This window comes from Belonocnema kinseyi, chromosome 10, assembly GCF_010883055.1.
Source record: "Belonocnema kinseyi isolate 2016_QV_RU_SX_M_011 chromosome 10, B_treatae_v1, whole genome shotgun sequence".
NCBI classification, from domain to species: domain Eukaryota; kingdom Metazoa; phylum Arthropoda; class Insecta; order Hymenoptera; family Cynipidae; genus Belonocnema; species Belonocnema kinseyi.
Window position 1 is genome coordinate 105100035 of NC_046666.1, and position 27041 is coordinate 105127075.

The window sequence follows — 27041 nt, forward strand, 5'->3', positions numbered from 1 at the left end:
GACTGTTAAAAAATTGAGAAGTGATCAGGGAATTTCAATTTTCGTTCAGGGAAAATTCAGGGAAAAATCAGGGAATTTCGAAATCCTTCTTTACTCGCCACCTTGATATAAATATAATACTTTTACATGCCTCCAAATAGGATTACAGACAAAATTCACTTAATAAAAATTTTAAATGATTACAAAATCTCATACTGCTGTTTACAACAATACAATTGTTAATAAGAAAATTCTTTATTTGTTATAATTTCTCAATAAGTATTTTAAGAATCTGCATTTATCGATTACATATTAATGTCACTCAAACTGAACAATTATGCATTGTTAATGACTCAACTTAAAAGTTTGCGATTTTGCAAAGTTTATACTTAAATAAAAAAACGTTGTCAATTTTTTCTTAAAATCGGCTCTCAAAGATATTTAAAAAATTATTTAGGTTCTATTTAAAAAAGACTTCAAAATTGGTTGAAAATATAAGTTGGAATATTATTTGGAACATTTTTTCATCCAATGTCAACAGTGCGATCTCTAATTTGTAGTTAGTAACCCTTAAAGGTCCTCTTACTTTGGTATAACGTTGAAGTCCTCATGGGTTTTTTGAAGACCCCAGTCGTAATTTTTTATTGCGTAGAAGCTTTCTAATATTTTAGCGTGAATTGAAATTTTAAGACATTGAAAAAAAGATTAAAAACTGAAGAACGAACTTCGTAAATTTGAATATAAAGTGTCAGGGCACTAACGACCCCATGGGGACCTTTAAGGGTTAAATTAAAGTAAATCATGTGCTTTCTGCTCGATGAGAGTAGTATGCGAAATAAGGTGGACAGTTAATAGTTTTACTATAATCAATGTATTTCCTACATTTCATTGTTATAGAACAAAGGAAAATAGTAAATATAATGAATGTTCTAAATGTTTCGTAGCATGTTTTATACGAAAATCTCCTTTTCTTCTAAAAGTTACAATAAAGTTACAATAATAACATTGTCGCCCTTTTTTACAACAAAAAATCGTCTCTAAAAAGTCTTTCCCCTTAAATTAAGGCCTTACACCGGCAAATTTTTATTTAAATAGAAACAAATTACCTCCATAATTTCTTGTTTATAAAAATATCTTAGGATACGCTGAAATCATTTAAAAAATTGTTATTTTGGAAACTAAAAGTTTTAGCTACAAAATAAGTCGAAAAATAGTACATTACGTGACTAGTGTGAACTGACGGCATTTTTTTATCGATCGCAATGTTTTTGTAACGTGTCATAGGTAACCGGATATAAATTGCATAAACATGGCGCGACTTTCAATGAGAAAGCCGTCAGTTCACAGTAGTCACGCATGATACTTTTCACACCAGAATCATAAAAGACATGTTTTCGTGACTCCATGATAAACCTAACATCGCATTCTGAGTCGGACAAGCATGCGCGAGATTTTTCATTATAAAATCATGAATGATGTGAAAGCGGGTGAAACTGTGTTTGTATAAAATTACTCAAATAGCACGCTAAACTTCTCGTTAAAAACATCGATTCACTAATCCGATATGAATTTCTCTTTCTATATTTGTCAACCACGGTCTCTCTTAAGCATTACGAAAATACAGACACGCAAAAATCGAGCTCCCTTAATGTCAAACCATGCTAATGAACCCTCATTTGCAACTTATCCAACGCAGCGTCAGACACCGCTCATAACGCGTACTTTTTTGTTTGTCTATGGAGGCATGAAAACACGCCATTTTTATGATTGCGTCCTGAAAAGGTTTTTTGTTCCCGTTTACTAAGAATTTAATTCACATTTAAAGCATGATCTTTATGAACTACATTATAGAAGAGAAAAGTTTCTTTTTGTTTTTCGGCTTACATGATTTCTGACTGTTTCATATTGAACCCTTTTCATAGATAGCATTGAAGTAACCTTGGTACTCGTATTCTTTAAGTTTTTAATATTGAAAATTTTTGATCCTATCACACTTTTTTATAAGAAAGAAGAATTATTATACCAAAATACTTTCTTTTCTTTTTCAGTTTTGCAGATCACACAACTTTAAAGTCTTACGGAAGTTTAAAAAGTCTTATATTAACAAAATAGGGATTTATTATTTTGCTAAAATATGTAAATTTAGAAGGTCAAACTATATTATAAAAAGAATTATCTCTTAGTGGGCCACTCCATTGAAATGAGGAAGCATTGCCTTTGTAGAAGACCATAGTTTACTTAGAATCATTTAATATTTTCTGCCGCCTCTTTTATTTTCATTTCCAATTTGAGGATTTAGGAATCTAAAAATATTTTTTTGTTCTCAAATTATAATTTTTCGAATATGACCCAAACCTACAATTTTCTACTTTTTATTTTTTCCCACTATCTGTTAATTTTGATTTAAAAAATTTGTTCTTAATGCAAAATAGATCTTAGAAACAATACATTTAAATGTCTGTAAGTCCCCATCGATTATATAACAATTATTCCAGATTAATCCAGATCCATCAATGCAGTTTTTTACTGAAAAAAATTACGCCTATAAAAAGGAATTCGTTTACAATGCCACTTGCGTATATACATAAGTATGGACTGTAAACATACTCCGGCCATTCTTAATTTGCGAGTATTCTTTCCTCTCATCCTTGTCAGCTATCATGAGCCCACATGTCAATTAGGATCAGGGTTGCCAAAAAAGCGTGAATAAGTATTGCGCAAACTCTACAAACACAAGGTTATCAGCTCTGTTCTTTACCTAACAATACACATGAATAACTTTTTCGCAAACTCCGTTTATATAGATTCTCAAAATCAGATTCAACCAATAGATGAAGCAGCGAATTCAAATCCGACGAGTGGAAACGTGGCTTCACTTTTGGAGAAATGATTTTAACCTCTTTTTTATGATACGATTTACTACGTAATAGTTTACACAACTTTTTTAGAACTTTGAATATTTAGCCTATATTTTTTAATTTGTATAGAATTTTGCACTACCATACATGTATTTCATATCCTTATATTTTTAAACTTTTGTGTAAATTGTTACAACATTTACAATTATTACGCTATCCTTCTTGAGAAACAAAGGGATGATTTTCTCGGACCAAGTACATGTATATTTAAAATTTCGCAGATAAAAAAAATTCCAGAACCATTGTCAGCAGTTAAACCAACTGTGGAGCCTTTAATAGCCGTTCTTGTACATACCACACTTATTCGCGACCAGAATGGACTTGGTTTTAGCATTGCAGGTGGAAAAGGATCTGCACCATTTGAAGCTAATTCCGATGTAAGTTCCTGATTCGAAATAGTTTTATAAAGCAGTTTTCTTTTCAAAATCATAAAGAGATCTGTAATACACCTTTGTTGACTTTTATCGACTTTTTTTTTAATAAAATGAGAGAAAGCGCCTTTAGTTAAAGTTTTATTACATTTTTAAGGCCATATTTATTTCGAGAATAACCGATGGCGGAGTAGCGCAGAAAGATGGAAAATTACGAATAGGGGACAAAGTAATATCTGTAAGTACATTCATGTGTTTATTTTTTATGTTTATGTATGTGAATAACTACTGATATTAAATGTTTTAATATCCGTGTATGTTTTCAGATTAATGGTGTTGAAATGGCAGAAGCCAAACATGACCAAGCAGTAGCTTTACTGACTGGCTTAGAAAGATTCGTTCGGCTAGTAGTTGAACGCGAAATACCTCTTTCTCAAGCACATCCAGCTAATTTAATAACGCCTTCTGAAAAGTCACCTCACGTTATTGGTGTTCCCAAACCTTACACGGGCCTTTACAGTCCCAATAGTTACATGGTTAACAGACCAGGATACGTCAGTTATCGTCGGTCCATGGATGCGGACAAATCTTTATCCCCAAATTCGGCAGCAAATACACCGCAACCCATCAAAACTGAGCCCATGAACGGGGTATCTAAAATGAATGGTGACAGTGAAGCCATGAATTTTACTAAAAGGCCTGCATCGGTAACCACAACCTCCGTAACCAGCCAATTACATCCGCAGCCAGCCCCAAGATACAGCTTTTCCCAATTGACATCAACGCCAAGTACGAATACAGATCTTACACCAACAACCAACGCTGGCAGTACACCAACGCCGAATTTAGCACCAACAGCGACGGCAGAACCCAGATCATCAAGTCCTCAGGAAGACATACAGGTAGCCAAACCAATGACGAATGAGGAATTTCAAGCCATGATCCCCGCTCACTTCCTTCGACCTCCGACCTCCTCGCCCTCGTTAGACTCCCATCATGGCCCCATTGTGACGGTGACAATCAAGCAGCCCGATAATTTACCCGGGGACGTTAGTTTTCCGCCAGCGCCAACGACGCTGGGTAAAGTTACCGAGACCATCACGAAGAGTACACTTACAGAGACTGTTGTTACTAGAGTCACCGACAACCACTTGGTCTTACCAGTTATCATCGAGGTATGTCCTGGTTAGCTTGATGCATGAGAACTGAGTTGTTTTTTCTACATGCATGTGTAATTTCTAACAAGGAAGTTATCCCAGGTATCAGTAGTCGATTTTAATGAACTTGATACATATTGTAGAGGACCAAAAGCTAAGCTACTGGTATTTTTTATAAACGGAAAACCTCTTTCAAGAGGGTGAACCAACCCCTCGAATAGAGGGGTAAAAAGTTACTGATTGGTCCGCATAGAAAAAAATTATATTTTTGAACGAAACCATAGGTGTAAACTAACCCCAAAAATAATTAAAGTAATTTAAAAATTTGTAAATCCAGGTAAAATATGAGCCGAAAAATCCGACAAAAAAATATGTTAAATAACATTGTAAGAGTAAGTTGACGTGTTTTTGGAGATTTTTCCAAAATCAAATTTCATGGAAATTTCATTTCACCTCTTAACTCGCTTCATCATAAATGTGCATATCAATGACATGCCATTTAACTAAAAAAGTTATATCCGTGGAGTTTTCGGGATCGCTGAATCAAAATCTGCTAACAGAAATTCAAAATGGTGGATTCAATATAGGGGATCAAAATTTTTGAAAATAAGTGGATTAAAAAAAATGTCTATTTTTCTATTTTTGAGGTCGCAAATCTCGATACTCTTCTGTATTATTGGAATTTTTCGACCTCAAATATATAAAGATAGACATTTAAATACGTGTATAATTTATTAACAGAGTGTCATGTTTTTACCACCGAAAGAAAATTATATATAAGCGAAGTTAAGGCTGTGTAAGAACTGAGAAATACCTCGTATAAAATTTTGAATAATCCTGAAGCTAGCGATAATAGAAAGACAAATATATTTGTAATTAAGATCTTTGAAGGTGTATAATTGAAAACAATTAGGAATTTATGTAATGATAATTAGTGCTATTTTAAGCTGCAACTTCTTTGTATGAATCCGTGATTCTTATACAAATAAAGATTATATATCCGCCATTTTGAATTTCTATTATCAGATTTAGGTTAAGCGACCCCGAAAACTACCCGAATATACATTTTTATTGAAATAGAATGTCACTTATATGCACAATAGGGTGGCTCAAACACGCTTGTTCTTAGAGGTTACAATCCCCCCCCCCCATCTCATTTCAAATCCCAAAAAGAAATTCGCTAATTTTTTTATTATAACAGGTGCCAGTTTGGACTTGATGTTTCCTATGTAAAATATATGGGGAAAAATCACTTTTTTTATTTTTTGGAATAATTTTTTAGGGCTTGGGAAAATGTGAAGGAAAAGTATAGTCTTATAGAGAATTGTCCAACGAAGCATTCAACATTAGTTAATTAATTTGCCATTATTTAAACAAATGTAATTTGTTAAAACCATTTTTGTTTTTAAAATAATTATTTTTTCAATAAAAATGATTACTATTTCTTTATTAGAATTTTTGTCAACATTAGTCAATTAATTTGAAGTTTTTTTAAAAAACAAATTCCATTTGTTTAAATAATTTTAAGTTTAAATAATTTTAAGTAAAAAAAATACGATAATACAGGGCTCAAAAGGTCGATTTGATGAAGAATGAACATTTTTGGCTTTAAATATAACAATAACTAAAAAAAGTAATTTTTCTCCATGCATTTAACGCGGGCGAACCGGAACCTGTTAAAAAAAAATTTTTTAATTACTGGAATTTTTTCGGATTTGAAATGAAATGGGTGGAGGGGTGGTTGCCCTCTAGCATGAAAAAAAAGTTTGCCATGCATTTTTGGACCACCCTAATGCACATTTGTGATGAAGTGAGAAACTTGATTTTCGAAAAATCTCCACAAACACGTCATCTTAGTCTTACATTATTATATAACTTTTTTTGTGGTATTTTTTAGTTTCGTTCAAAAATATAATTTTCTTCTATCTGAACCAATCAGACAGTCACTTTCTACCCGTATATTCGAGGGGGCGTTTCACTCCCATTAAAGTGTTTTTCCACTGATAAAAAAATACAAGTAGCTTAGTTTTTGGTCCTCTAAAACATATATCAAGTTCATCAAAATCGGCGAAGAACACCTGGGATACCTTCCTTGTAAGTATAATTATATTTATACCTTGGCTTTTTACATACGTACACGTAGTAATGCAGGTCAGAAATAGAAATTTCGAAATGTTTAAATTACTTTATGCGCTGAATCGGATGTAAATAGATATTATATTTAATTGTAAAAAATACATACAAATTCTTGTATTTGTGGAACCTTAAAGAGAATTTCAAACTCCTATCTATGGATTAAAAGTAAAGAAACCAAGCTGTGTACAGTGTTTGTCGGCATAGTTTTGGTAAGCAATTTCAGGTTAAGGGTTCGCTAAAAGGATCCAGATAGCACACCCCTATTCCAAACTTTGTTGTTAGAACCGAAGTGTAGGGATTCAAGATTTTGAAAGAACATAATGAATCGATTATGAAAAATCAATTTCATAAAATTCGAATTCGAATGCTCTCATTAGTGCTATGTACTTTAATCCATAACTGAATTATGAACAAAAGCGGTTGAGACAATCAATAACCAATTACATTTAATAGTATAAATTGACCTAAAATGGTCAAAATCAATAATTAACACCACGATACATTGATAACCTAAGTTTTTTAAAATACCTGAATTTGCTATGACAAAACTGACACAGTTGTATCCTAGGTAACCAATTACGCGTTTGGCTGATTATTCATTTGGTCGTTTTATCCGAATGTACTCGATCATAACTGAATTTCTTATTGCTTTTTTCGAAATTTTTTACCGTTATTCATTGATTGATCGATTAATTGATTGTATCACACAACACTAGTTCCAATTAATGGGATGGAACCACTGTTTTACAGAAATCGTTGTTTTGTTTGTTTGTTTGTTTGTTTTTTTTTTTTTTTTTGATAAAGAAATTTCGTCGAAATTTTAAGTCCAAGAATCAAACGGCCAAATTTGGACAAGGACACATACTAAGTCCCATGGGTGCTGAAACATTTATCACTTTTTTATAATCTTAAGAAAATATCAACATTTATAACATTCTTGGAAGTATTTTAATGTAAGACCTGTTCTTTTGTTTTCCTATTGGATATAATTTTGTAATTCGTCTAGAGATTAAAATTGAAATCAATTTTATATCGTTTATCACAGCGATAATCCATTATCTTATAACTAAAAAAAAATTCTCTATCAAGTACAAAAATACGTTAGCTGAAAATTTATTGTGTGATTTTTTCTAAGTATCTTTCTAAAGTTTTTTTTTTCACTTAGAAATTAGGCTCTGATAGTTGTTATTGGACATGCACTTACTGCTAATTAACTCAAGTATGTTCATTTTTTCCTGCCTGGATATTAATTATTTATTACAAAATTTACAACAACTTAAAAAATAGAAATGTTATAAAGCATTTTATATTCATTTATTCGCATTTTTTTTCTCATTGAAATTTAATTAAAAAAAACAAATATAAATTCTGAAACGGGATTGACAATGTGGGTCCTTTTCAAGTAGATGTACACATTTTTTTATTTAACAAATCTAGAACAAGTTATTTATAATCAAATTTAACGATAATGATTATAGAATCAGCGCGCATGACTTTGTATAAACTATCTTTTATTTATCAAACTATGAGAAGATGTTATTGGAATTAAAGGATAGTGTTTCATAACTGAATAAACGTCATGTTTTCGAAAATGATAATATTGGCTAAAATAAGCAGATAAATTTTAATGCAAATTGTGACAATAAGGTTTTTTATAATATAGTTTTTCATATTTTAAAAAATTTTTTTAATTTATTCACAGTTTTTTTGCAAATGCTTGTCAAAGGATGCGTTTCAAGCAAAAAAAAACATTTTCTCCTCCAATTCCTTATTGTTAAAACTAGGCTAAATCTAGTACAGCAAATAGTATTTCAATAACTGTGTATTATATTATTTATTCAATCCAAAATGAGAATATTAATAAAAATGTCAGAAAGACTTAAAGAAAATTTACGAATGAAAAGTGAATGACCACATGAAGTTAGGTTCGCAGGTAAACATTATAAACAATATAATTCTTAAGCGCGGATTACAAGATATTGATGTTCCAACATTTATTCATTTTTTTGTAACTTAATGAAATTTTCTATCTGAACTTTTTTGTATTGTTTCAGCATTCATTGGAACTACGTTTGGTTATAATGTTGAACCTTTTTCTACCATCAACTAGATTCGGTGCTATCATTATTTCATCGGAAAAAGTTACCTACGTTATAGGTTCATATTTGACACATAACCAGGGATGGGTAAGTAAAATACCCCAGGTAATTTACGTAGTTTTCTACGATAAATTACTAGGTATTTTGCGTGCCCAGTTTCTTACACGATGTAAATTACGCGTATATGGGACTTTACGTTCTGCGGTTTCCGTTCCCTGCGACAAACATTAGCTCTAAAACTTGTTGCCCTTTGCAAATTTTCCTTGACGTAAATTTGAAAAATCGTATAGGTTCATCAATTTATTATACTTAAGTTGGTTTATCAGTATATATTTTACTGTAGAATGTTTTTGTCTACTGGTCTACTGGATGTTAAGTGTTTTTTGTCTACTGGTCAAAAATCAATATTTTTTTAATATTCAAATTTTCAAATTCAGTATTCAAAAAATATTGATTTTTGAGCTGTAGATAACAACGCTTAACATCAACGTATTTATTAAGAACTAAATTCACCAATATTTCATAATAAAAATAATGAAAAAATATATATAAATGTGAAAAATCACAGCAAATTACGATGAAGTTTTGGGTTTGAATAATTCATCGGTATTCTTGAAAAAATTATATTAAAATTCATTTTAATTACCAGTATTCAAATGAACAAAAATAATAATATTTCACAATTATCACTTGTAGACGTAAACAAACTTTCAGTTAAGCTTAACTGCGCATCCATTCACATAACAGTATATTTTTATTTTCCCCACAAGAACAGAAAGAAACTAGTAACTGGCATATGTATATTTTTTGGGCATTTAGCAGTTATAATAGATTAATATTGCAAAGCTATATCATTTTTCTTCGAGAATCACTTGGAGACATTCTTAAAACTGAGATGGCGAATGCAACAACTCGACAAGCGCTCCAAACCGCGTAGAAGTATTGTCATACTAATTTCAAGCATTTTGATTAACAAACGGCCGAATAATCACGAGTTTTGTTTTACAAAACATCGATTTTTGATCGGAAAATTTTCTAACCTATTCTATTGATAGATTTTGCCGGCTGAACAATAGTTCTACGCGATTTCAAGCGCTTGTCGAGTTGTTGCATCCGTCATCTCAATTGTGTTCCTACAATTTTGATAACCTTAAACTGGTACTAAAATGCGCACGCGGGTAAATCATTCTGGTACTATTCACGTTGGCTATTTTGTAACAAAATTTAAATTTAAACATCTCGTGTTTACGGCTTTTATTTTCCGGCTTTCGATAAAAATTTCGAACGGAGAAATATTGTTTGGAGGTTCGCCATACTTTACGTAATGGAACTTTACAATTATCAATTACTTTTTTCTGCTCGATTTTATTTATCAAGTTAAAGATTAAGTAATTGTGAGCTAGACTGTACAAGAAGAACATGCTTTTATAAATGTACGTTATGCCTGGTAATACAGAATGTTGTAGAAGATTTGAATTTGCGCCTGATGGTTTGAAATTTTTGATTAACTCTTGCATGACAAACAAACGTGTTGACTTGATACTTATATTCGATAAGTTAGACAAACTAAGTTGGTTATAATGGTTTGTGTTAAACCCAAGTACTAAGTGGCATTGATAATTTATAATATATTCAGTCCTTATTCTCTCTTTCTCGGAGGTAGGTAAGTAAATAACACTCAGCACTATTGAGACAGTAGGGTCAGCATTTTTTACTTTTACTTGCTTGGAAGGCATTATAGTTTTAAAGGATTAAAATAATAAATATTGTTGCTGATTTTTTATATTTTTATTCTTGAAATTTTTTAATATAAACAAGTAAAAATTCTTCAAAATATCACCTTAATGTATAAGTATGTTTTTGAATTTATTTTTCAAAATTATTTCTTAAATTGCCTTTTTTAAGCGGAAAATTACATTTAATATTCTTCTAAAAACTGTAATTACAATTATATTTAGGCCCAGTATTTTCAGGTTTAAATTCTGACTCCCTAATTAATTGAACTGTATTCAATACATTAAAACGTGGATTAGAAAAGATTTTAAATGCCGAAAAATCGCTTGAATATTAAAAAAGAATGTAAGAAGTAGACATCAGATTGTAGCTTTTAGAAATATTTTCATTTTTTCCTTAATATTCCTAACGTATTTTTAGGATTCATAAAAAATTGTAAGACATATGAAGTTAAGAAGATTAGTGCAGTGAATGGGGTAGTTGCATGCATTTTAGATGATACATATTTTTTAATGTCGCATAAAATTCTGCAAATTACAGTACATTTTAAAAAGTTTTTGAATAATTTATTTCTGAGAAAAAATGTGTGTTTAAAGTATCGAAAACCATATTTAAACAACGCTGTGACCTGGACTTTCATTGTGTTCATTGTGTCAATTTACGCAGGTAACGAAGTAAAACAATAATAAAAAAAAGAACGTGATATCGGATGCCATGATAAAAAAAATGTCTCGATAGTTCTCGATTTTTCTCGCGTTTTGCGTATATTGATAGTTCTATTTTAAATTCGAAAAACAATTAAAATCGCCCGCGAACAGTAATTTTAAAACAAATATGTGTCACGGAATTATATTCGGTGAAAATAAAAAAAAAAAAAATAGTGAACACTGAGAATGGTTAAACACTGAGCAGCTGGAGGATTTCCTACAACACCTTATTAGCTAGGTCAAATCAAAAGAACACGGAAGGTTAGATAATAGGCGATTAAGACGTTTTAATCCTCTACAGAGTCAGCAGCCGCTGAATAACAATGTTCAACCCGAAGATCTAAGAAGCCTAGTTTTAAATGCCACAAAACAAATTTCGCAACATGGAATTGAGTCTCAGGGAAAATTCCAGCAAAATATGTCGCAAGTCCTAGTAGCTATGACTAGACTTTTGGATCAAAACGCAGCATTACTGCAAAATGTGTCGCAGAAGAAATAACCAGAAACTTTTCATTACAATTTTCTTCCGGACTTGTCACATAATATTACGGACTTCACTGGACTGGAAAGATCTTCGGAAGCAAGAACGGGGTTGAAGCAGTCGGAATACTATGCTACGTTACATCGTTGGATTGATACTGTAGCTTTTGCAGCAGCAAGAGTGCTCCTAAAGAAAGCAGCAAGAAATTGGTATCTGAGTCGAATTGATACTATTGAAAATTAGATTCAGTTCAGTCAGCAGTTTAAAGCAACTTTTACGGTTGAAAAATCTTTAACTGAAAAATGGAAGGCGATGGAACAGCGATGTCAGCAACCTAGAGAAGATGTACGAGAACACTTTTTTGAGAGGGTTCGACTCTGCAAAGAATTGGAATTTAGTTTGATTGGAACTAAGACTTAACTGGCAGTTGGACTGTTATTTCGTGATGCGAATTCCATAATCACATCACAAACGTATCTCGACCTTGACAATCTTCAAAATATTTCAATGTTAGAGGATCTTGAGAATTCAAAAAAGCAGCGTTTTTCTTCAAGCCCTGAGAATTCTGTGGCAGCTGTTAAATGGAAGAATACACATTTTTTCTTTGAGTTTGATGCCAGATAAGAAGGAAATTTTGACAGAGACTTCAAAGGAGAGTAACTACATTGGAACAAGTTGAAAATAATCCAGACGTTAATGTGATTAGAAATTCAAGACCTGTTAGAAAAAGACTGAAACCGATTAAATTAAATGATTTTGTTTGGTATTAACAATTTAGTTCAGGTGTAATGGTTAAGCTATTATAGTGAAACTCTTCTATAGCGCCAATTTTGCGGCTGACGGTGGGCCAGGTTACGCGTTAATTCAGGATCGTATTGATAAACTAGTTTAAATTCTAACAGAAGTGGACTTCTAACTCTGTGTAGAACACAAAAATCTGCGAAAGAGAGAATGGTTGGACTTTGATGGACACCCTGTCTCTTTCTGCCAAACTGGATTCGTTGATATCGTGGAGTTTCAATGATAGTACGAGTATAGTTCAATTTCTCTACGAATCAGCTTCGACTAGAAAGAGATGGGTGTCCGCCTATTTCTTTATGGAATCTTGAGCACGCATGAGCTAGGTTTTTCAGATTTATCTTAGAAATAGGATAATAATACGAGGTTTAGAAAAAGTGTTTTATTTCTAAATGCAAGTATAAGGCAAGTATTATTCGCATGATTATGTACCGACGTATAGACAGTTGATCAGATAAAATTTATGATCATCCACATATACGTAGGGCGCTACGAAAGTTTTGCAATACGCGAAACCTATTGGAAGAAGAGAGATGATCCTAGAGTCATTAGAAAGAGCGTCAAAAATTAGGTTGGAAGAAGAAACCTGTTGACTCAGGTCTCAGGACAGTCTAAGCACGCAGCCCGGAACGATTGAGAAATGGCGTCGTGGACAAAGGAAGAATATCGTCCGATAATTCAATACAACTTTTCTCGCGGTTTAAGTGTAGACCAAAGTTTTGAGGAAATGTCTCCGGTATTGGGTAAGGATTGTCCGCATCACACAACAATTTTCCGATGGTACAAACAGTTCGAAAGGGGAAATTTCGGTCTCACGGACGACGCGCGCTCAGGTCGACCGCCGGAAGTGGTGACATCGGAAAACATTGCGTCTGTGAATAATCTACTGAATGATAATAGAAAAATCACGTACCGACAGATAGAGCCAATGTTGAACATTAGTGCACCAGCAGTCCATCGAATTCTGCATAAACATTTATAAAAGTAAACATAAACTGCATAACATATATGCATAAACATATATGCCCTTCCACCCGAAAAAGCGAATGACATACGACGCAGGACGGCCAACATTTTACGCCAAGCTCGAGTTCCCTCCTCAAACTTAAAAAAACAGGAAATAACCGCAATTAAAGAACTCACTCAAAATGAAGATATTATAATATTACCCTCAGACAAAGACAACACAACAGTAAAAATGAATAAAGAAGACTATAACAACGAAATCATGGACCTTCTAACTGACGATACATACAAAAAACTTAAAAAGGACCCCACAAAAACAATAGTCAGTAAAACAAAAACTCTTCTCAAAGACTCTAAACTTGACAGCCAAACAATATCTAACTTAATACCTACTAATCCCATCTCTCCAAAACTTTACGGGCTCCCAAAAATCCACAAAGAAAACATTCCACTCATACCGATCGTCAGCGCAATAAACTCACCAACTTACAACCTAGCACGTTTCCTCGCTGCGAAACTAAATCCTTTTATAGGAAACTCCATCACTCACGTCCAAAACTCATTTGACCTCATTAAAAAGATGCAACAGATTCACATTCAACCCCAAGACATCATAGTGAGTTTCGACATAGTGTCTCTTTTTACGAAAGTACCAATCTCGGATACAATTGATATTATTAAATTTTTCAAAAACTTCCTTTCCGAGCTTGTACCTTTGATAGAACACTGTCTCAATAATACTTACTTCTCGTTCAATAACCAATTCTACGAACAAACCTCAGGGGCAGCAATGGGATCCCCAATCTCACCTGTAATAGTCAATGTCTTTATGGAACATCTAGAAACTAAAATCTTCAACCAAGTCAAACTTAAACCAGAATTCTAGTTCCGTTACGTTGATAACACATTTGTCATCTGGCGGCATGGACGAGATGAACTAAATAAGTTTTTCGATTTTATCAATGCATTACATCCTAATGTCCAGTTCACCATGGAAATAGAACAAAATGGAAAATTGCCTTTCTTGGACGTATTAGTTCACAAAAAATCTGATAACACATTAGGACATCACACATTAGATAATATTAGGTGATAACACATTAGGTGATAACACATTAGGACATTAGGATAACGGTCATCAACTCCCTTATATACAGAGCTGTCTCCATAACAGACAATGATAACTGACAAAAGGAATTACAAAACGTTAAACAAATCCTAATACAGAACGATTACACGAACAAACAAATTGATACAGCAATAAGAAAACACACTCAAAAAAACAAGTCAACACAACCTACGAAAGAGAGAGAAAAATGACCAACACCCTACCCTACATCCAAGGTGTCACAGAACAAATAGGAAAAATTTTCAACAAACACAACATCCAAACCATATTTAAGCCACCTGTGAAAATAGGACAACTACTAAATAACCCTAAAGATAAAAAGGCACCCCTCAGTGATCCAGGAATATATAAAATCCCTTGTTCTTGTGGCAAAGTCTATATTGGAGAAACCGGGAGAGCGGTAAGCCAACGTATGAGGGAACATAAAAGTAAAGTCAGGCTAAAACATTTCACGCAATCAGCACTAGCTGAACTTCATATCGAAACAGGACATAACATTTTATTGGATGAAACAACAGTCATTGCAAAAACACAAAACAAATTTCCAAGAAAACATAGAGAAGCAATCGAAATCCTAAAAAAACCCTAATAACATTAATAGGGACAATGGATATAATACCAATCCGATTTGGCTTTCCGTTCTCCCGCATTTTTTAAAAAAGACTTGATTGGCCAATCAAGTTCGACCAGTCCCCACGGTGGGGCGCTCTGGCCAATCACAGGCATCGTAAATAGTATACCTAAGAACATCGTGACCTGATATCTCAGTTTCAGGTCAGCCCTGAAGATGTGAACTGCAATGTTCACGAAACGTCGGCAAGCAATTCGTAGTTTTTTACACGAGTGAAACCCGAAATATCTCTTTTTATCAAACATTTACATGTTAGGAACGTTTGTACTCTATGGGTACCACATGCTTTGACCGAGGAGTAAATGACAGCGAGAGTAAAGTGGTGCCAAAAAATGCTAAAAAGACTTGAATCGGGATCTTCTCGGGATGTAAATAGTATTATAACAGGCAACGAAACCTGGCTGTATTATTACGACGTTCGAACAAAATCACAAAACAAGATCTGTCTGTTTGAGGATGAGGATGCTCCAGTGGAGATGCGGATGTCTCGATCTGTAAACAAAAGAATGATTGCAGTATTCTTTGGGAAACGCGGCATTGTGGATAAGGTCGTCTTGGAAATCCAGCGTACAGTCACCTCTTCCTGGTACACTATAGTATGTTTACCTCAAGTCATAAACCAACTCAAAAACATAAGTCCGAAATCTCGACTCAGCACCTGGCTATTCCACCACGACAATGCACCGGCTCACAGAGCGAAGGTCACAGTAGCTTTGTTGGTCAAATCTGGACTGACTATTCTAGATCACCCTCCTTACAGTCCAGATCTTGCTCCTTCTGACTTTGGTTTGTTTCTGAAAGTAAAAAAAAACAACTAAAAGAGCGTCGATTCGCTAACGAAACTGACCTTTTGACGGCGTGGGACCAAGCGTGTGCAGATCTTCCAGAAGCAAAGTGGCAGGGTTGGTTCGATGACTGGCTTCGGCGTATGAAAAAGTGTATTCACTGCGGTGGAAAGTACTTCGAAAAACTATAAAAGGTTTGTTTGTATTGTAAAACTTTCGTAGCGCCCTATGTGTAGTTTTGGTACATTCGTACTGTCACACTATACAAATTTTGTATAGAAAATAAATTTTCAGGTATTTTAAACACCTTTTAGGCCCTCGTACTTTCTAAGCCTTTTTTAATAATAAACGTGTAAGTAGGTTTCACTGCAACATTAGGAGCCATATTTATTTCTCGACCCACCTTACCAACCTTGCTAGTCAGGTCGATGACTACTTTCGCTGCTCGGCCCAATTAGCAAGCCTAATTTTTCGGCATAAAATTCAAAATTCCAATTTAAAAAAAATATTTTGTAGCGCTTTCTCATTCTTTTCATAGTAAAAAAAGGTAGTTTAATTTCATTTACTGATTAGGTGAAGTTTTAGAGAACATTTTATAGTATATAAAATCACATTGAAATTCGGTGATGTCACCAATATCCTTATCTAGCTATTTTTTAATATGAATTGCTTACCCGTAACTCAACTACTGCTGCAAGTATATGCCTATTTTACTTGTCACTTAAAACGCTTTTTTTATTTACCTACTGCTTGAGAAACGTAATTTGGTGTTTCTTTTGTCAAGGACATACTGTGCATTACATGTTGATCACTAATTTAATCGCTATTTCATATGGTTTTTTTAATCACTATGAATATCTAGATTATTTATTTAATTTCTTGTACTTTTAAATTAACCCAGCTGGAACCACGTATGGGTGGAATCCCACCCATGCTCTGGTTCATTGAAGCTGCGCACGCGCCAACATTTCTTATCACCTTCTCCATTTCAGTAACCTCGTTGTCAGTCTGACTCCAGACTTTGCAGGTGAAAAGTAAGAGTTTTTCTTACAGTATTATGCGTTAGCATTATTTTTGTGAATTTGTCCTACTGTTTGTACAAGTCTGTTTTAAATTTTATTTCCTACCAGTTTTTCATTTTTTGAATTTGTTCATAGTATTTTGCTTTCCTAGTCTCTTAATGCTGAGAATTTGCGAAAAAAAGTTTAGCTGTTTTGTTTTACTGTTTCCAATTCTACTTTGTTCAGGTTTTTCATTTTTATTAAAAAAAGAAAAAAATGCTATGTAGTACCTGTGTTTACTACTTTTTTCTTCATATATTTGGATGTAATAAAAATTTCATTGTCTGAAATTGATGATTTATTGCTTTCCTATGAATTAGCTATCGTGAGTTTGTTCAAAGTTTCGAATTTAACTACAAAAATCATAAAATATTGCGCTGGGTTGGATTCCACCCAACGTGGGTAGCCGAGTCCTGGAAGTTAACGTGGTTCCAGCTGGGTTTAGTAAACATTATTTTTAAAATATCTAATTTTGCTTTGGAGAACTTCAGACTAAATGGCCGTCATCATCTTGTACATTGTCTTTTCATATCTAAGTATGTATAAGAATTCATTCCTTCCATCCAGTTTTCTCTGAAATTGCCTTTTCCTATCGATTCCTATTTTTTTCATATGTACATATATAACAGTAGACGTTCAATTTTACTTAGAAGTCTCGATAATCCGATGTTTTAGTTTTATTTTAAGTAGTTTGTATGTATCATTAATTTAATTTTATTACATTAGTGTGAAATAAGGAACTTAAAAGAGAAGCTGGAAAGTACATTCTATTCTTATGCTATTCATTTGGTGTTTTAAAAATTAAAAGTGCAAAAAATATTTCATACTGAAACGTTATAGCTATGAATGATCTAAACGAACTATTTGGAGCAAGGCTCCAGATGTTTCTACTATTTTTCCGACCGCCCATATGATTTCAAAATTTTTTGAAAATTTTCCATATTACCTTATTTCGACTCTCACTTTGGGCCTTCATCAGGAAAACATTCCTTCTCTAATATACAAAGTTTTTTTCTTTTATATACAATTAATGAAAAACTAAATTATAATAACCAATTAGAAATGTAAAAACATATTTTTGTTATTACCTGTCATTTAAATACGTAGTCAAAAGTTACATTTAATTGTCAAAAATTTTCGATCAATTAATGTTCTTTTAAAATTTTTTAATTTATCTGCTATATCATCAGAGATGGTACTATGATTTTAAACGTGTTCAAAAACACATGAGTCATTTTCGAAATTCGAAACCCATATAAGAGAGCCTCCAAAATAATAAAAAATTATATTTCTTTATATTTAAATAAGACAGCATATAAATATGACGAAACAAAACAAGCCACTGAACGGGGCAATCATATTGACATAAATGCTAACCGGTAATGCTAAATGGACGATAATGAGCAGGTCAAATTTTCAAATAACCACAGATGAAAAATAGCCCGCCAAAACTCAAAGGATTTAAAATTGTGAATTTAATTTAGTTTACTTTACTCATTGAATTTTGATCACTTTTTTTATTTTAATTTTAATAACATTAGAATTTTACCATTGGAACAAAACACTAATAAACGTCGTATAATTGAATATATTTTTATCAAAAAATTTGATAAAATTTCAAATAATCTTCAGACTGAAATATTAAATATAAACCAGGTCTATGAATACATTTTGCATTAAATTTAATATTTCAACATATAAAAAATGGTAATAAACTAAATTCAATTGACAATTTTACATCCTTTGAGCTTTGGCACGCTATTTTTCATCTGTGGTTATTTGAAAATTCGACCTGTTCATTATCGGCCATTTAGTATTACCTCTTAGTATTGATGTCAATGTCCGGTTCAGTGGCTTATCTTGTTTCGTCATATTTATACACTATCTTAACTAAATATCGAGAAATGTAATTTTTTTTTTTATTTTGGAGGCTCTCTTATAGAGGTTTGAAATTTCGAAAATGACTCATGTGTTTCTGAACACGTTTAAAATCATTGAACATTCAGTGTTCGAAAGTTTTTTGACAATTAAATGTAACTTTTAACAACAAAAATATTCCTTCTCTTCTTCTCCACCTTACCCAAAACCTTCTTCACCCATGACACTGCCTTTTGTCCCCCCTTTCATGCAACAATACCTCCATGATTATCCCGTTCCTTTCCACCTCTTCACACTGCTCCAACCAGTGCTCAACAAATATTGCGCCCTTTCTCTTGGCATAATCCACACATAGTTCCCGTTAAACCTTGAATCTCTTATTCTCGCCTCTCCTTCTGCCTTCTCTTTCTCCATACCCTTCTTTTAAACAACTCATATACCTTTTTTCCTTGCTCGTGCATTCTTCTCACTTCATCCATCTGCAATCCATTCGTTCTAAAATACCTTTGCCTACCCACCTCCATCTTTTCACCCCTGCGTCTGTTTTTCTCCCACCAACACTCTCTAACCAGCTTATTTCCCCCCTCTTCCAAAAATTTCTTCTCATATTTACACGCTCGTCTCCTTGTTATAATCCCTATACTCGTTCTTCCTATCTTCCTTCTGACAATATGTTTGGCGTATTTCTTGTAAACCCCAGTGTCCACTTTACTTACCTCTCCTGTATCTTATTTACCTCCTCACTTACCTTCCACCCCCCACACCTCCACTCCGTAAAATAAGACACTCATCACTAGCGAATCAAACAATTTCATTCTCCTTACAAAATCATCTGCGAACAACCTCTTCCCCAGACCCCACACCTGCCTCATCACCACATTTGCCCTTCTCACTCTCTCTTTTATATGACCATCCACTCCCTCATTTCTTCAAAACAGGAAGCCCAGGTATACAAACTCTTTCACCTACTGTACCGCAGTTTCCCTGTCTCGTCATTTAGCTCATCCCCATTTACCATCCTCGTTCTTCTATTCCCCTTATCTCTCTATCTTCTCACTTATCCCCACCCTACGTTTCCTAAACCAATTAATTACCTTCCACATGTCCCCTTCTGTCTTAACACTTCTAAACTCCTCTTCCAGCTCTTTTTCCTTTTACTGCTCTTTGTTTTTACACAGCACCTTAAACTCCTTCCTCATTTCTACGTATTCCTCCCTTTTTGTGGTTCCTTCCTTCCACATCCTGTTTTTTTTCACCTTTCTCTTGGTCATTTGGCATTCTCTAGCCCACCACAGCTTCACCATTTCTTTCTTCTAACTAAGTACCACTTAAAGCTAACGCTGCCCTACTGCTCCTGATACTTCTCTATCGCCTCTCTCGTTTATGCCACTCTACCCCAACAACCCTTCTTCCCTACCCTGCCTTTAGCCACCCTCCCCATTTATCTACAAACTTAATGGCTGATGGTCTGATTCCACCCTCCATTCCACTGCGAATTTCTCTATCCCCGCCCACCCTTGTCTATTCATGATCACATAGTCTATCACCCATACCCGCATCTTACACACATACGTGTATTCTCTCTCTTCGTTCCCTGTTATCATACCATTAAAGCCCCTCCCAGTACCGCCATACCTTATCACTCTCCTCTAGTAACTCTGCCCCCTTTCTTTAACTCTTTCCATCCCATCCTTATTGTATACAGTCACAAAGTTATACGTTATCCTGCCTATCTTTACTGCCCTCATTTGCACGCTTTCTCCCTTTCCATCTCCCTGAACTTCTTCCTCTAATGTATGCCTAACCCCTGTTATAATTCCCCCGTTAGCCCTTCCTTTCCTTTTTACTCTGAACGTCTCCTGTAGCCTCCACCTATACCCCCTTGGAAACTTTGGTTCTACTCGATCCCATTCTTTTCTCTCCACCCACGTCTCTACCAGTCCAATCACATCAAATTTCTGAATATGCCTCCAGAAATCCTCATCTTTCCAGTACACATTCACTGCTACCCCTTCACTCCTCTTCTTCCTAGCCCTGTCGTTTAGCATTCTCTGCAGATCCCTTTCCCTCCTCGTTAAATCTTGATAGATGAAAAACTTCTCGTTTTTCATCCTATTTTTGTTACGCATTACCCCCAATTTTTCTTCCCAGTTCTCCAATTCCGCCACCGCCACTTCATTCTCCTTTCTTCCCTCCATCCTAACTTTCCTTACCTTGCCTTTAACCCACCCTATGCTCTGTAGCAGCGCTTCCACCCCCTCCCTTTATTCCCCGCTCTTTAGCTGCAATCCTCTTACTACTATATTATTTCTTCTATCTGCCTTCTCTCTTGTCGCCATCCTCAACTCCATTCCCCTTATTCTTTCCCTATCCGCTCTCTCCTAAATTTCATTCCTACGCTCTCCCGCTTACTCTTTATCATATTCTCCACCCTCTCCCAAATACCTTGCTTCTCGCCTTCCCCCCTGCTAACTGCTTCCATTCTCTACCTGCCCTTCACCTTCTCAAGCCTTTTTTCCGCCCTTTCCTTCCACACCCTGATATCTTCTTCCATCTCCTTAATTTTATCCTCTTTTGTCTTCTTTACCGACACCACTTTCCTCTGTAATCCTTTCACTTTTCGCCTCAGCTCTTTAACCTGCTTTTCCCATCTCTCATCTCTGACCCTCAGTTTCTCCCTCATACTTTCCATTTGCTCCATAGCCTCACTTACGTCCTCCCTGAACCCTCTGACCTCGCCTATCAGCACCGCGAGAGCCTCCTTCTCCGTCTGCCCCTCCATTTTTAGGGGGAGGGATGACCTACGTGTTCATACGATTTTTTTTCAAGGGACTCCTTAGGGCGCTTCTCGCCAGACTCTCTTTGCTGTCTCTTTTCCTCTTCAAGAGATCCTCCCCCTCGCTTGCACTGGACGCTCTCTCCCTTGCCTTGTCGCTTCCTTGGCTCTTATTCTTCCCTCTCCCTGACACGCCACTTAACACCGGGCCAAGCACAGCTGGCCGTCGTGTCCTGGAAATTTCCTCTCCGTCTAATTTACTACCAGTACTGCCAGTACTCTCCCTGACCACTTTCCGCACTATTTCACCCCTCACAGCCACTTAAGACACTCCTTTCTCACCCCTAACATCACTTTCCCTATTTAGGCGAACCCCACCCCACAAATACCATGAAAATTAATTTTTAACTCCCTAATTCATCCCTCACAAACCTACTCACCTCCTAGACTTCCACCCTCACACTCCACTGATACCTTCCACACAAACTCTGTAAAAACTTATCACCATCTGTCACTGCACACTTTCTCACTACCGACACCAACATGCAAGCTTAATTGATTGTATATAAAAAAAAGTCGCTTTGTATTTTAGAGAAGGAATTTTTTCCTGATGAAGGCCCGCAGTGAGAGTCGATACGTTAAAGACAGAACGATTTTTTGAACAACTACAATCATTTTTTTGTTTCTTTTAAATTGGACCGTAAGATCGAAATAAGGTAATAAGGAAACTTTTCACAACATTTTAAAAACTTTATAGCTATTTATAATACAAGTGCGACAATTAGGTAATTCACTACGAGCGTGAAACTTACAGCATGAGCCAGAGGCTCGAAGCATGGGTGCAAAGAGCTGATGGCAAGTGCGGCAATCAGACGAGTAGTATGTGCCGAAAGTTCACTCTATCCTCCTTTTTTTCAGTACGGGAATGCTGGACCACAGTACAGAAATTCATACTATGTTCCCAATATATTTGTTACATATTTATTTTACAATTTTTCATCATACATTAACCTTATAAAAATATTCACTGCTGTACTTACAGGATGTTGTACTCATGAAGGAAGGGTCTTTGGGCTTTAGTATAATCGGTGGCACGGATCATTCTTGTACGCCATTTGGTGCAAGAGAACCTGGAATATTCATATCTCATGTAAGTTAAACTTCAATCAGTATATTACACAAATTTATAACTACAAGAATAGGGGAGACCAGGCAAAATGTGGTAAGTTTATTTTTCTCTCTAAAACATTTGTGAACTATTCAGTATGAAATCTCACCACAGTCACCTCTAATATATTTTAAAAGTTCCTTGCGTTAGTAGCTGAACAAAATGAGCGTATTCTATTGTTTGCAGATTTACCGAACATCTCTCTTTTCGAGCGCCGTAAGCAGACGCATACATAATATTGGACCTCCTAGTAGAATAGAAGTGTTAGGGTATGAGGTTCAACATTATATACTGGGTTGCGCTGACTCGAAAAGAGAAATCACGTTCAATCCGTCTACAGATAACTAATTCCGGTAACATTGCCCTCACCATGAAAAGACGGTGCTCTTCTCCTTACTATGCAATATTCTATTTTTTACAATTCTCATTATCTTTTTTAGGTTGTACTTGGTGGAATAGCAGCTGAATCTGGCAGATTAAGAATGGGTGATCGAATACTAAAAGTAAACGGAACCGATGTTACTAAAGCTACTCATCAAGAGGCTGTGATGGAACTTTTACGACCAGGCGATTCAATCATTCTTACCGTTCAACATGATCCACTCCCGGAGGGCTATCAAGTAAGATTTTATTTCGTAAAATACTTAGTTAAAGTCATTGTCACAGACAACATTTTTGATTCCAGGTTGTCATTGCGTAGTGCCATTTCGTTTAATGTTTTCGATTTTATCACTTGGTTTGCACGATATTTTGCACCTCGTGTTTGCTCTATGAAGTTTTATTTTTTGTCTGGTTTCTTATCAAGTTTCATCAAGTGTTAATTTTTTAAACGAAAATTATTACTATAACTTTCAAGCAACATTTTTCGAAAAGTCAGTCCCAATAGAGGTCGACAAATCCTGAATGAAGCGTTTGGCATGCTACATGAATGTCTGTCGGTCCCTCCTCCCCCTCCACTAACCCCGTATACAAATCCAGAATCGGAACAGAATCACAAAACCGAGCACAATTCCTTACTCCCACCGGAATGAAATCTTATTAATGCAATGAATTAGTTCAAATTAGAATTCTGGCGAGTGAAGCAAAGTATTATTAGTTCTGCATGATGTTTAAGCAGCGAACTTATGTAAATATTAAAAAGCAGGCGATTAAAATATGATGTTGTAACAATTCAGGCCTTGGATGGAAGAAGGGCACATAAGCCCAAGTAGCGTTTCGAGAAAATTAAGGAGAAAGTTTTTGTTTTAATATAAGTACGTGAAAACTTGTACAATATATAAACTGTATTTTGCAATAGGCATAGTATCTTATCCTTTAAAGAATTCCTACGCAAAATAATTACTTATTCATTTTAACTTTTTAATATACAGTTTAAAAAAATTTGGTTATATGCCCTTTTTTCATAAATGGAATAATATCTTTAAAAAAGTTTATATATCGGGTTTTTTTATTGAAATAAGAAAATTCAGAATGAGTTCTCGTGTTTTTCAATTTCTAGAAAGATCTCGCTAATACTGTTACTCACATTTAAAGCTTCTACAACATTTTTTCCAACATTTTATGGCCTTTTTCACAATATTGCTCATTTAACAGTTTTTCACTCTTCTGCTTTTTCCTCAGATGACATGGTTTCGTCTTCATTAGCTGTACTAGTATTTTTCACGAACACGTTATAATGAAGTGGGGCGTATTAGTTGGTTAATTTCACTGAACATGCGAATTTTAAAATATCCTTTGTATGATATATGTAAAAGGCATGCTCCCGTCGTTCAACGTAATTTACAGGAAAAGGGCATATGGGCCTATGTGCCATTCTTCCATCCAAAGCCTCAATTTCTTCTTTAATTTTTGCCATCTGTCATAACGTAAAGAAAAGGAAACAAAAGATTAGGTCCTTTCTGGATAACGTAATGTAACGAAATGAAAGTTACGGACCGGTCCCTGTCTATAAGTAACTTTTAACGTTTATGTTTAATTTAAATTATTATTTTAAAAAATCAAACTCACTAATATTTGAAGCACTCAATATCACTTTTTTCATTCTTTTCGCATGCTCCCTATGTACTGAAATTATTTGCGAATTGGTGTCTTCTCACCTAATGCAACTACTTATAATTTATTCCACAAGCTGGTCGAAATAGAATACATTCCTGTGACAGTAAGTACTCGTGACCTGGTATTTTTTTCCCTTTTTACTTATGCTCTCTTCTAACACGAAGACTGTCTGTGAATGTTCAGCACTGTATCTGTATAGGATCAATATTTATATACATTTCACCGCCCGCGAAGATAGGGACCTAACTCCTGGAAGGTACGTTTCACGGGAGAAGCGATTGAAGAGGCGATCTAATACAGGAACTCTAATAAAGGTCTTTACTTTGTAGTTTAATAACAATTTGAATTCTGTAAATAAAAGAATAATTTTTTTATTGTAAAAAAGCAACTCAAAAAGGATCGATTGATTTAAAAAATTGGTTAGTTTTAACTATATTTATCACACAGATGCACATGTAAGATAAAATAAAATTGAAAAAATACAGAGAGTAGTAAACGCGACACTTGCTATACGACATTCGAGAGGATACACTGACTCATACATCGAACAGTTCATGTACGTATAAAAACCATATATAGCTGCATCTGTCTCTGTGCTAGATAAAGCGACAGTTTTTTTGCTTCTCATGTTACAGCAGTACCAGCGGCCTTGAAAAAAAATTCAGTGTATGATTTTCTGTCATCGGCTTTGGAACTCTATTCGGCATCAACGTAGCCAGCCAAATCTTTTCCAGTTTTGCGTTACATTAATCCTTCGTTGCGTGTTACCTTAAAATACTTGAGAACACGATTCGCAACAGACCAATAAGCTTTTCCAGGATTACGGTTTTACTGACTCAATGCACTTACTACATATGCAATGTTAGATCAACTTAAAATTGCCATCCGTCAGTGTTACCATTGGCTTTGAATGTTGCATTCTAAATTTATTGAGGATATAATCTATGTATTTCTTCTGGCACATGAAGACTGATTTCGAGATTGGATCTCGTTGGAATTCTATTGAGAGACAATAGTGTAGTTTTCCCAAATCCTTCATCTGAAACTTTTTAGCTACAGCTTCCTTTAGCTTTGTAAAAGTTTCGACGGAATCAGCTGCAACTATGAAATCATCTACATAGATCATTACACAGCAGTAACATTAGTTACTGCTTCTGCCCAAAAGGTTTCTGTTAGATTATACACCAACAGCATAACCTAGCCATCTCAACGACCGTGCGATTCATTTGCTCAGCCTTGACTTCTGTAAATAGAATACTGCGATAATTTGTAGCAGCTTTCAAAACTGTAAATGAATTCATTTTAAGTTCGGGTTCAAGAAGTATGTTTTATAACCTTATTTTTATGCTCTGATATCCGCCAGACAACTTAAGATGAACAGTGCCTTTTTCCACAATGTTAGTAGTTTTATCAACTGCTAGTCTCACTTTCTAATTTTTAACTGGTGTCAAGTCTGCAAAATAAGTGTCGTCGCAACACATATGCGAAGTTGCGCTACCATCAATGCACCATAATTCACTTTGAGAAAATTCAGCAATGAGTGCACTTACCAACGAAGCTTTTTCTTCTATTTTAGTTTCTTTGATAACAGTCATGAAAACTTCCTCAAATTTTGATGTACTTGGCTTGCTGCTTTCTGCTTTCTTTGTTTTCTGTTACTTTCTTTCTGCATTCCGAAGGACTGTGTCCAGGCATCTTACAAAAATTGCATTTGAAACCTTTCGTCTGAGATTCTTAATCAGATAGATAAACGTTTATTTTTCGGTCTGCTGGCCTTAAAAAATTGACTTGCTTACACTTCCATTTTTTTACAGAATTTTCTTACAACTACATCTTACAAAGTACTATCCATCCACACCTTATAACTAATCCGCTCGCTCTTATAGCCTAACCTTCCTAGCTGCGCCTTTCTTACACAAATATTGCGCTCTCTTCCTTGGCTTAATCCACGCATAGTTTCCGTTATGCTTTGACTCTCTTATTCTCTCCTCTCCTTCTGCTTTCTCTCTCTCCATGTCATTCTTTTGCACCAACTCATCTACCTTCCTTCCTCGTGCATTCTGTTAACTTCATACATCTGCAATCCATTCGTTCTAAAATACCTTTCCCTTTCCACCTCCATCTTTGCACCACTACGTCTGTCCTCCTTCTCCCACCAACACTCCCTAACTAATTTACTTCCCCCCTCTTCCAAAGATTTATCCACATATTT

General features: G+C 34.8%; 1 protein-coding gene across 10 annotated transcripts in view; it reads left to right on the forward strand.

The window, feature by feature from the left end:
* The window catches only part of LOC117181592 (protein lap4), a 485727-nt gene that overhangs the window by 285736 nt on the left and 172950 nt on the right, over positions 1-27041 (forward strand). For 9 of the 10 annotated variants that reach the window (XM_033374437.1, XM_033374439.1, XM_033374438.1 and 6 more), the window contains 5 exons: positions 3119-3274; positions 3426-3506; positions 3595-4443; positions 22649-22756; positions 23215-23394. In XM_033374437.1, the coding sequence (XP_033230328.1) occupies positions 3119-3274; positions 3426-3506; positions 3595-4443; positions 22649-22756; positions 23215-23394 (1374 nt within the window). The remainder of the gene's footprint in view (positions 1-3118; positions 3275-3425; positions 3507-3594; positions 4444-22648; positions 22757-23214; positions 23395-27041) is intronic. The other variant, XM_033374444.1, reaches the window with a different exon arrangement.